The sequence below is a fragment of the Dicentrarchus labrax genome, unplaced genomic scaffold (genome assembly GCF_905237075.1).
Source record: "Dicentrarchus labrax unplaced genomic scaffold, dlabrax2021, whole genome shotgun sequence".
In the NCBI taxonomy this organism is placed as follows: Eukaryota; Metazoa; Chordata; class Actinopteri; family Moronidae; genus Dicentrarchus; species Dicentrarchus labrax.
Window position 1 is genome coordinate 18,897,519 of NW_026136701.1, and position 12,217 is coordinate 18,909,735.

The 12,217-nt window shown below is 40.7% G+C and overlaps 1 protein-coding gene across 1 annotated transcript; it reads left to right on the forward strand.

Moving 5' to 3' along the window:
- The first annotated feature begins 127 nt into the window (after positions 1-127).
- On the forward strand, positions 128-11,858 carry sec62 (SEC62 homolog, preprotein translocation factor). The gene is made up of 8 exons (XM_051399415.1): positions 128-240; positions 4,384-4,492; positions 5,573-5,678; positions 6,105-6,348; positions 7,071-7,166; positions 7,408-7,468; positions 7,582-7,701; positions 8,593-11,858. The coding sequence occupies exons 1-8, from the start codon at positions 205-207 to the stop codon at positions 9,141-9,143; spliced, it is 1,323 nt and encodes a 440-aa protein (XP_051255375.1). The 5' UTR covers positions 128-204; the 3' UTR covers positions 9,144-11,858.
- The last annotated feature ends 359 nt before the right edge of the window (positions 11,859-12,217 follow it).

A 12,217-nucleotide genomic window follows, 5' to 3' on the forward strand; every position in this document is an offset into this window, starting at 1 on the left:
TAATAATTTAAAACTTAATTAAATGTTTTGTTTATATAAAATATATTAGTGTTAAAATAGAAAGGGGGTGAGCCACTGGTTTAACTGTATCACTTATGAATGAATTCCTCAACCGGTAATCTCGTTTATCTAATCTCGCGATACTACATGATTTGTACGCGTGCGCAGCCTCGCGCACGTCGGAGGAGCTGAGTTGGAGGGATCATGGCGGAGCGCAGGAGGCACAAGAAGCGGATCCAGGTAACATCACTTAAAACACTAAAATTACTGCCTGCGCGAGTTGAAGGACAACAAATAAAAACCACGCACTTGTTTACGAGCTGCTGCTGGATGTTTGCTAACGGCAGCATCCTCGCGGAGAGCCGTTAACAGCCGTTAACAGCCGGAAGATGAAGCTAGATGATGGCTAACGGTGGCTAGCATTAGCTGGCTAGCGAAAACAAATGTTTTTTTTTTTGATAAGGCGTTTCCGAGCTTTTTGTCCCTCCCACCAGGAGCACTCACACCTTGAACCACACGTCCAGACTGTGTTATAATTGTCGGCCAGTGAGCTGTCTCCACTGACGGCCGTTTTTAGTCTGACTGAACTGTCTGGAAACGTTTTGCAGGCTAAGCTGCGTCAGCTCTCTCCCGACGTGTTTACATAACGTGAGGCAATCTGCGGGAGTTTTAATTAATGAGTCAACACAGTGCATCGTAGTGGCACTTCATGTGCAGGTAGCGGCGGGTTAGTGTGGCTCCAGTGGGCTTTAAAGGCTGCAGCGTTGATTTCAGGTGTTAAAGCAACAGTTTGTAGAGAGGCTCAACTTCATCATCACTCCGAGGCATGAAAACACACAAACAATGCACGTCTCTGATCTGTGCCAGCGTAGTCTGACACTGATTGTCAAAACGAGTCACCTGGAGAGACCAGATGAGATGAACAGACTCTCACACGGATGATCAAAGCTGGGAGTTGTGTGGGTTCGTGTTTTGGACTAATTCTGATCAGAGTTTTGAGTTTCTGGTGTGTTGAAAGTTTAAAGGGGACAATATTTAAAATACTCAAACTCAGGGATGCAACATATTCACCTCGTTGACCGACACACTCAGATGTTGGTATAAATTGCATGAAATACCGGTGTGCTCCATGTCTTCAGGTCTGCGTCTCACATCTTGGATGAGAAGAGAGACAGACTGAGCTGCAACAAGGCAGGCATGTTTGTATTTGTAGGATTATTTGTTTGCCTGCTACAATAGGGAAAATAAATAGTATAAAACCTTGCTATCGGCCAAATTGTGGTTTTAAAGATTGGCCCTGAATGTTAGCATTCATTTAAAAAGACTAGATTTTTTAAATGTGGTTTTGATGTTCGCTATTTGTTCACAACTTAGTGCACAAAGAAAAAGACAGTGTATAATTTCCTGTTGGTATTAAACAGTTAACTCTATTGTATACTAGTTTGAAAGTACCTTATACAGTTAGTGTGCAGTATGGATCTGGGACACAGCAGTAGTTTCCTAGGAATCAGTGGGATAAGCTAATCTGAACTACTTTCACTCTGTGTGTTGTAATGAAAATGTTGAATTTGCCTATTGTATTGCCGGGCATAAAGCCGACATTATAAAATAGTTTAAACGACACTTACCATTGAGTGAACCACAGCTAAAGAGGCCACGACTGCATACACCTGGCGGAAACTAATGCTCTCAATTACAACAGCCCTGAAATAAAACACACAAGTTCAAATGTCCAGTTTCTTTTTAAGGAGTTTTAAAAATGAATATCAATGTAGACTAAACATTAGCCTCCATTGCATTAAACATTACAGCTTGAACAGCACCAGAAAATACAGCCTCCAAAATGACCATACAGTTGAATCAACACGTTATAACTTTCATGAAGGTAGGATTTATTGCACGTCTGCCATTAGATTCAGAACTGACTCGTCTATTTAGTTGTTCAGTTGCATAACGACACATACTGTTATCTCGTTTATGAACGTACCGTCACCAAAAGAGGCTCGTCTGTTACAACATTATCACTCTACACTACACACAATTCCTCTTTATGTTTTAGAAATCTACCTTTGACTTTAATTAATTAAATCCTACATTCATGGAAGTTACGATGTTCAGTTTCTGTTGAGGGTAAAAGAATAAATATCAGCAACATCTCTCAGTATAACGCACACAGTTCAACAAACTACAGCTCAAAAAATGACCATAAAGTTGAATCAACACCTTTTTTTTTAAAGCAGTTGCAGCTCCATAACCTTCGTAAACGTGGTTTCAGGGCCGCTGCATTAGACTGCATTAGTTTGAGGAAGGTAAACCTCCCGACTTAAGTGTAGGTTTCTACATGTTTGAGTTCAGTTGCATAACAACACACTACTGTTATCTATGTTATACTGTGTCCCAAGATCACTACCCCACATTACACAACACTTATCTCCTTTTCTGACATGATTTCTCCTTATTGTTCATATACTGTTTTCCATTGTGGATGAAATGGGTTACATATCTAGCCACAACTGTCACTTTATGGTGCACGATATGTTCATATTGTGGTTATTTTGGCAGATATTGTGATTCACGGTTAGTGGGAATAATCATTTTTGCATCACAATTTTCATCTTCACTCAAAAAATCTTAATGAGTATGTGACTTTTTTTGGGATTTGTACCAAACAAACATGTTTTCTTACATCTGGAGAACAAGATTTGTAAACCAGGGCATTGCTGCAGCACTACAGTACTTCATTATGTCGCTGTTTGTCTCACATTTTACCTTTTTTTTAAATAAAACATTGCAACCTCTGCTGTTCGGGTATAGCACTTGGTAATATTGTGATTAATTGCAGCCCTACTGGCACTTGAATAATGGATATACATTTTAAAGGACCAGTACTTCGGTCTTGGTGTAGAGGACTAGCATTGACCTGAGAGCTGCTTCCTTCATGGGCACACGGTTAGAACAGAGCAGCTAATCCTCATGTGATCAAGCCAGGTAGATCATGTAGACTGTGACAAGAGGGCTTTCCGTGTAGGGGTCTCATGTAACTGAGCCGTGTGACTGATACCGGCTTCTTTAAACAAAGGCTTGTTTGATGGCCTCGTCTTCCTCATACTGCCGGTTGCAGCCAGCTGGACTGGATAAAGCAGCACTGAATCTCACTGTGCCGGTGCTCTCGTTCCCTCTGTGTTGGCATGTGATTCAGTGCTGCCGGCAGACAGTGCAGATGTTGTGAGGAGGAAAGGAAAAAGATTTGGCCTGAATCTATTATTGCTACAGATTAACATCGACGATATATGAAACTGGATCTGCAAGGTAGACAGACGGTGTACCGTTCTTTAGAGGTGGGGACACTTTTTACAGGACATGTTCTACTTACATGGTCAGCCACTTTAATTTCAGCCTTATTTTTTTGGTTACTTCTCACATGATCACAGAAATGAAACACTGGAGTTTTGTGCCAAGAAGACAGAAAGTACATTTTATAGCCACAGATGACAGCACCCCTGCAGAAACTGCTATTACGGTCATTTAGTGATGGACAGTAAAATATTAATGATAGACCCTTAAAATGTTCTATTAACTTGGTCGGGTAAAAAAGACCTCATTTTGTGGACAATAGATATTAGACTTATATACTTTTTATACTGAGGGATTTTTTTTTGTTAGGCTGAAAATCAAAAAGCAGGACTGTTTTATGGTAACATTATCTTTTACAGGATAGACTTTTTCTTTTCAGAGGAGCCATTTTGATACAAATAGTAGGGTAAACACAGGTGTTACATATGATACTAATTAAGGTTTCGACCCCATTCAGGTCAAACAGTCGGGGTGCTGCTCTTGTGCATGTTGTCTCACTAGGTCTCTGCTACGTCTTAATTAGTATCATTGGTAACATCTGTGCTCACCCTACTATTTGTTGCATCAATGCTATGAAGTACCTTAATTGGTAGGTATTTAATTCACTGGGTTAGGCAAAGCAGATGTTCCCAATCTCTGTTTTGAGTTTAAAAAAAAACCACACACAGCACAATATATGTATATATACTTTTTAGTAAGATAAAAAAAAACTGTACTGTGACAGATTTAAACCACCCCTCACACCCACCTCGTGCCCACCACCCCTGGTTTGACATTAAAAGGTCTAACCGCAGTATGAGACACACTTTCAAAGTGCAATGTAGTGCAGAATCACTGATAAAAATTCTGTTCTTGTGAAGTTTCTAATGTGGTGTTGAACGTTTGTTAGGTGATACAGTCAGACTTAACTTTCTAGTTCAATGCCAGAATATAGTAAAGAACCATTGTATCAGCTTTAAGGACTGACTGCAATGTTGTGTGTGTGTGTGTTTGTGTTTACTCATCCGTTTGTTTGTGTGTTCCCTGCAGGAGGTGAGCGAGCCCACCAAGGAGGAGAAGGCTGTGGCCAAATACCTTCGGTTCAACTGCCCCACCAAGTCCACGAACATGATGGGCCACCGAGTCGACTACTTCATTGGTTAGTGCTCAGCTGTGGGATGTGAGGCAACATGCAAAACACACCTAAACACCGGGTGGAGAGTGAGTCAGGAGATGGCTGTCAAACCCTGCCCTCTTTTTGTTTTTCAAAACACACAGTCGATTTTGCCACAGTAAATGAAACCAGTGCTCTGTTCACATTGGTATTTTTGGGGGGTTAAACTATGTGCCACGTTGCAGAAGAGTTGACAAATTCTTAAAAACAAATGTTGCTGCTTCAGTCCCATTTGCAGACCTGATCCTCCCACACAGTATTTATATTTGTCTTGTTCTGTGGCATGGCGTAATCCATTTGTCAGTTTTGGGAAATGCTGTTTACTTAGTATTTGTGGGTAGAATAGGGTGTGACTGTTGAGGTCGGTTATTCCTCTCATCCCCATCACATCAACCTTACAACTGCTCACCTCTGCTGTGAACAGAAATATGTCTACAGCTGTCTACATCATCAAAACAGCTGTTTTTTGTGGAAATGCTCTAAAAACCCTCAGTACACCACATGTTCAGCACCAAACAGCAGACAGACACAATTAGGAATTGCTGGTGAACACAACGGAGCATTTAACAGCTAAGGAGCCAGATATTTCCCTCGGGAGTTAGTGGTGGCCAAAACAGAGCTAAAAGAGTGTGAATATTGGACTAACGGTCATCAGGGGGACAGAAATATGACTCCAAATGAATAATAATTATGCTGTGTAACTGCTGGATGTGTAATAATCAACTGTTTGTGAACAACTCGACCCTATCGACTTATAAGGTGATGATATGTCAATATTGTGTTGACAGCTTGTTCCTGCAGCCCCCAAATGACCAATAAAATAAGTTATTACATAGATTTTACACCATATAAACTACTGCCCTCTGGTTCTTTCCTGTATTCAGTTTCCTTGTTGGATTTACCAGGATAATCACTGCTTGACATTTTCAGCTCCTGTCACAGCTGCCAACTACCCCACATACCGTCCTGGACAATTTGCCCCTCCCACTAACACCAACTAACTTCGAACAGGCCCAGTAGTATTCTGTGTTTTTTAAATGTCCATGTTTGTGTCCCAACATTTAGCCTCCAAGGCGGTGGACTGTCTGCTGGACTCCAAGTGGGCTAAGGCTAAGAAGGGAGAGGAGGCGCTGTTCACCACCAGGGAGTCTGTGGTTGATTACTGCAACAGGTTAGCTGCGTAACTCACACTGCTGCACCTCTGATAGATGAACAAACAAATTTTATTCCAAAATAAGGCATCTAAGCATTAGATACATACACTTTCAATAAGGTTACTGGTATGTAGGGCTGCAACTAACATTTATTTTATTGGTTATTTTCTTCTATAAAATGTCAACTGTCTGTTACAATTTCCCAGAACCCAAGATGATGCCTTCAAATTGTTTATTCAGTTTACTATCATAGAAGATGAAGTCTATAGCCCTACAGGCATGAAACTATCATTTACATAAAAGTGCTTTCAGTCTTGCAGAGCAAGTAACTGACGAAACTCCCAAATGCAAGGCTCAAAATTTTGGGGTAATATCCTTCACATGACCTCTGAGTCTGCACAGTCAGTGTTTATAACCCTACACTCTCCTCCTTTCCTCTGTAGACTCCTAAAGAAGCAGTTCTTCCACCGGGCTCTCAAAGTGATGAAGAAAAAACCAGAAAAAGACACCAAGAAAGAGAAGGAGAAAGAGAAGGAGAAGGAGAAAGAGAAAGAGAAGGAGAAAGAGAAGGAAAAAGAAAAAGAGAAGGCCAAGAGTGACAGCAGCAAAGAGGACGAGAAAAAAGGGAAGAAGGAGAAAGACAAGAAGAAAGAGTCTGAGGTGGCAGAAACTAAGAAAGAGAAGAGTGTAAGTGACCGAACACTGTTGCCCTCTGTGATGACAAAACAGATTATATCTGTCTTAACAAGATAGTGTTAGAGGCTGCTTTGAGAGTAGGATCCATCTGAAACAAGGTCACCAGTGTTCTGTTGCTCAGTTCAGGCTGATGTATGTCTGTTTTATGACCGGTCAGACACTGCTGATCTGATCGGCCTCCTAACCTGACAGTAAATGGGTGTGCGTTGATTTTGCTGCACAGGTTTAAAGTGCACAGACCTTTTAGAAGTCATGGGGAAAATAATGAATGTCATTAGTTGATGGTTCTGTGTCAAGAGAGATAATATGGCTAATGTAGCTGAAATCATTCAGAGCAGACTTCAGTATTGACACCCGTCTGACTGGCACGGCTTAATGGCTGCATGCAAAGTGACAGAGGTAAAAATGTGATGTGTCCTCCAGTGCAACGCGTATCAGTTCACTTGTCAGAAGCTGCACTAGACACGGCGAACAAAGCAAATCACTTACCTCGAGTCCAAAACTGACGAGTTGGAGATACGAATATGAGTATTTCCCAAAGTTGTGGACTTGTGCTTCGGTGTAAACCCAGTACAGTAAACATATGGTCTACTGTCTGTCTCTCTAACCAGTGTGAAGGTCTCACACTGGTCTCTCCACAAGTATGATTTGTGAGTAAAATGCAGATTTTATAGTTTATAGTTTTTTTATAGTTTTTTGTTCATTTGAATTAGGATGACAGTCCTGGAACCCCCAAGAAGAAGAAAGAGGTGAAGAAGAAGTTTAAACTGGAGCCTCATGAGGATCAGCTGTTTCTAGATGGAAATGAGGTGAGTGTGAGTGAGTGAGTGAGTGAGTGAGTGAGTGAGTGGTGTGTGTGTGTGTGTGTGTGTGTGTGTGTGTGTGTGTGTGTGTGTGTGTGTGTGTGTGTGTGTGTGTGTGTGTGTGTGTGTGTGTGTGTGTGTGTGAGTGTGTGAGTGAGTGAGTGAGTGAGTGGAATAAACTTATATGGGAGAAGTGTTTGTGATCCTGGAAGATATCAAAAACTCAAAATGTGTCTGTTTTCTTCAGGTGTTTGTGTGGATTTATGATCCTGTTCACTTCAAGACTTTTGCCATGGGACTGATCCTTGGTGAGTCAGTGGGTGAAGATCCTTAATGGAGGGTCATCTGTCACTGGTTGCACTTTTTAGTACTCACACTATCATCTGTGTGTGTGTGTGTGTGTGTGTGTTCTGTCTTTCAGTCATTGCAGTGATCGCAGCCACGCTGTTCCCTCTGTGGCCAGCAGAAATGCGTGTAGGAGTTTACTATCTGAGTGTTGCAGCAGGCTGCTTCGTGGCCAGTATATTGCTTCTTGCCGTTGGTAAGTACTCGTGCTTCATACAAAATACCTCTCTGGGAAATATTTAAAAGTTCCTGTGAGAAATCTCTTCAATTAAACACAAAACAAATCCACCTAGAATTTGTTTTATTAGTAATCAAATAAACAGCCTCTTTACACACGCCTGAGGCTTGTTGAGTTGTTACAAAATGTAACTATATGATTATTACTACAGTTTTGCCTAACATGAGAAGAATATTAGAAGTATTTCAATGTAAGCAATCCAATTCAACACCACCATAGTATATATGTAATAATAATATGTTAATTAAAACTGAACAAAATGACCTTTATAAAGGTTTGAAGCTGAGTTGTTGCATTGGATTTTACAGGTTTACCTAATAAAGAGTGCATGAAAAAACATGTGTATGAATATATAACTCTAAAACAGATAAAACCTGCATTCTCATAGGGACAATACCTGCAACATAAAACTATACTGAGTGTCATTATAGTGTTGCATGGAGGAGAATGAGGTTTTTCACAGCCGAATACTTTAAATTGAATTTATTAATTACTATAAACTGTTATAAATAATTCAGTTTTGGTTCATACAACACAACCCTCTTTGTACGGCACCTTTTCAAACAGAGAAGCAATTTAAAGTATTTATATAAGGCGAAGAAATGCATTATAATGACATTTAAAAACAACAAAAATCAATTAAAACAGAATAAAATGAAATAGTAAATATTAGAACAAATAACAGACTAGAGACACAGTTACAGTGAAGTAATAATTCAATAAAGTGTAAAACGTTTCAGTCACAGACACAGATGAACATCCAGATTGTTACTAAAGTTAAATGTATGTGATATATTTAAATAGCTGTAGTTTAAAATGGATTCCACTGGTTGTTGCCTCTCTCCTCAGCCCGCTGCATCCTCTTCCTGATCATCTGGCTGGTGACCGGCGGGCGCCACCACTTCTGGTTCCTCCCCAACCTGACGGCAGACGTGGGTTTCATCGACTCGTTCAGGCCGCTCTACACTCACGAGTACAAAGGACCGCGATCCAGCAACAAGAAGGGCTCGGACAAGACGGACGACAAGGACAACGGCTCCTCCACCAAGGCTCAGAAGTCGGACAGCGACGAGAAGTCAGACAGCGAGAAGAAGGACGGCGACGACGACGACGACGAGGAAGAGGAAGAGAGCAAAGAGGCAGCGGCGGAGGAGAGTAAAGAAGCAGAGGGGGAGGGAACAGATCGCCACTCGGACACAGACAGCGACCGCCGGGAGGACGAGGGCTCACAGCACAGCAACGGTAACGACTTTGAGATGATCACCAGGGAGGAGCTGGAGCAGCACACGGAGGAGGAAGAGGAGGGGGAGGAGGAGGAGGAAGATGAGGAAGATGAGGAGACGCAAGAGAGGAAAGAAGAGGGTGGGAGTGAGACTAAACCCCAAACTGCTGAAACATAAACTTCTTACAAATCCCATCACTCTGTACTTCTCTCTCTGTCCTTCCCTCCCTCCCCTCCTGTGATCCCAGGACCCGCTCGTCCGGCCTCTCTGAGCCCGCTGAGGACGAGGAGAGGCTCCATCTCTTGTTGTTGAGATCTTCCACTAAACAGTACCGATAGACCAGTACCGGGATAAGACACAGCGGTGAAAAGTAAACTGCTACGACAATGGGGAAAACAAATTTAAACACAAAAAAAAGAAGAAGCCTTATGGTGGATCTGATTCCTCCCACCCAAATGTTATTTATGTCCAAATGAAAACCTGCCTGAGGAAGTTGTCAACCAAAATCCATCAGAACGACATCTCTGATTGAGGGTTTTCATTTCTTTGTCCTTTTTTTTTTTTGGTTTCTCATGTCATGAAGTAGCTTTTTTTTTTCGTGTCAACTCAAAATGTTTTTTATTTATGTCCCCCTGTCTTTGGTTACATTTGTTTCGTATGTGAGGTCAAATCCAGATCTTAGATACAGATAATGGAGAAGAGCTAAGCTGACCAGTAAAGAGAAGACATACTGGTTTCTTTGCCCCCTTCCTCCTCCTCCTCCTCCTCCCCACTACTTCTGTTGTTGTGGTTTCACTGTCGTCTTTGAGGTCGATGTTGTTGGTACAATCACGGTAGAAAGCCAGAAAGCCCCGGTTCTTTTACCTGTTTTTTGTTTGTTTTTTTAGTGTGTTGGTGAGCCAACAACGGCAGGAGCACGCTTCCTGTCAAACGCCAGTGAGTCTGATCGCTTTCTCAGGCAGCCCTTAAAGCAAACTGACCAGCGCGTCTGTTTTGAAACCTGAACTAAGCCAGATGGACCAAATCCTGTAGTTTACTCGAAGGAAACTTTACAAAAAAAACGACCATATTGTGACTGGATGGAGTATTTGGAGAACAGAGTAGTACGGCTCTTTGAGGTACTTGCCATTTTCACTAAGAAAATATGTTTGTTTTTTTAAATGGCTGATGATCATAGTGCAATCCTCCACACAGTCTGAAGTACTTCTAGTTCATGTTAAATGTGGGACTCATCTTTAAGAGTAAATGTGAGCAACTGGGACACAGCTGGCGTACTTAATTTTCTTCTTTTTTTTAAAGATTGCAGCATTTGTTGTACAACTAAACCTATAAAATGTTAAGTTCACAGATTAACTGTCTATTTGCAAACCGAACCAGATATAAAGTAAAGCAAACTAGTGCCAAACACAACTAAGAATGATGATACGCATGCAGATTTAATACGGAGAGTTGAGTGCGAGAACGAGGGGTTCATTTTGTTAAATTCGTTCATTTTGTAACCGCAGTGTCAAAACTCCTCGAACCTTTCACATCTTTGGAAAATAAATAATAAAACAGCACAATGTTGTTAGTGTGTAGCTAAACAAAGATTTTTTGGTCTCAATGAAACCGTTTTTAAAAAGGTGTTCGCACTAGACATCCCAAACCAGTTGTGTGTAGTCTCACACGAGCCGCCGTGTGTGGAGATACGCTTCATGAGTCCAGCTCCACTGACCAGACGAAAGCCCAGGAAACCCGGCGGCCCGAGGTCCAAGCTGTTCCTTCACGTTGTCTTCTGGCTAGAAATGTCTTAGATGCTCTTTTTAGTCATAGCGAGGGATAATATTTAAGTATAAAAATAGAAATGTATCATTTATATATTAATTCTATTGATATATCAAATATATACTTACAGTCTAAAACTTACAAAACAAACTTCTTTTTTTTGTCCCCCTTCTTTTCTTTTGTATTAGGAGGTATAATTTTTGTTTGTAATGCTCATTTGTGTTTTTATACGATCATACAACATTGTACTCTTATTTAAAGGTCACATCTGGGATTAGAAGTCAGTGGGAGTTTATTAGATATCAGCATTTTTTCTGTATTTTTTGCCATCGTAGCGTTGGATGTGTGATCTGGTTGATTGCGTGCTGCCACGTCTGTGTTGCTCTCACTAAAAAAAACAGTTAGGCATTAACCCCGAGCTTATAAAACCAGTAGCTTGCGTAACACTTGAGAGCAACCTGCTGGTTCCCACTTAATCTGATGTGGGAGAACGTCTCCTCACAGTGAAACGGTATTTGAATATATTTCACACAGCTTTCTGTACAGTTTCCATTTGTTTCGTCTAAAAAGGAACTCACCTAGACTGTATTTAGTCGTTTGTTCTCCTGTAATCCCACCGAGGGATTTGTAGCTCTTCTGACTTTCTGACTCACAAACCCACCATGTTGTTGCTCTTGTTTCTTTTCTAATATCTTTGTTTGTTTGTTTTCTCCCCCCCCACCCCCCACCCAAACGGGCAAAGTGCATCTCTGTGTCCTGAGTTGCCAGTCGCTGTACTCTCAATATTGGCATAACATTTCACAAAAGAGAAAAGAGAAAAAAAAGGATTATTCCCCCACTTGTTCTTGACTGTTGCACAGTATCGGTCTGTTGTATATTGTAGTATTATTACTCTCTATGCTGCTGCTTCTCATCGCACATTTCTGGGGGAAATAAAAAGTGAAATTATAAAACATCCGTGTTTTGTCTCTGGTCAAAAAACTTGTCTTTTGATCGCCTAGTTGTCCACATTTGGATCAATGTCATTCTGAAGACTGTCATGCAATATTGGAGTATAATTTAATAAAACTGGATGTCTGGAAATATATCTGTATCTTATCATTGCAATAAAAACTATAGAAAGCACAAGCAAGTATTGTCATATTTTTCCTGTAATAGATCTTTTGGTTTCTCTCTATTGATGCTCTGCAACTTAACATCCTCCTGTTATTGTTTGAGTGTGTATAACATGTATAGTGTAAACACTGACACTTAAATACTGTATCATCAGCTCACTGAAGGTTCAGAAAATACCTTTTTGAGCAGTTAGTACTGACCTGCTGCAGACATTTCAACAATGTTAATACGTGTATAAGTGAAAGGATATTTAATGCAATCTTCATTTATTCTAAAATATTTTATAACTTCTATTAGAAATATTGATAGATAACAAAAAATGACATGGGACAGAAATGATTTTCATTAACTGATTATTTTTGCAAACTTTA

Coding starts and splice junctions, on each gene's coding strand:
- sec62 (XM_051399415.1), top strand. CDS start 205: ATGGCGGAGCGCAGGAGGCACAAGAAGCGGATCCAG. Junction 4,493..5,572: donor CCGAGTCGACTACTTCATTG/GTTAGTGCTCAG, acceptor CCCAACATTTAG/CCTCCAAGGCGGTGGACTGT. Junction 5,679..6,104: donor GTGGTTGATTACTGCAACAG/GTTAGCTGCGTA, acceptor TTTCCTCTGTAG/ACTCCTAAAGAAGCAGTTCT.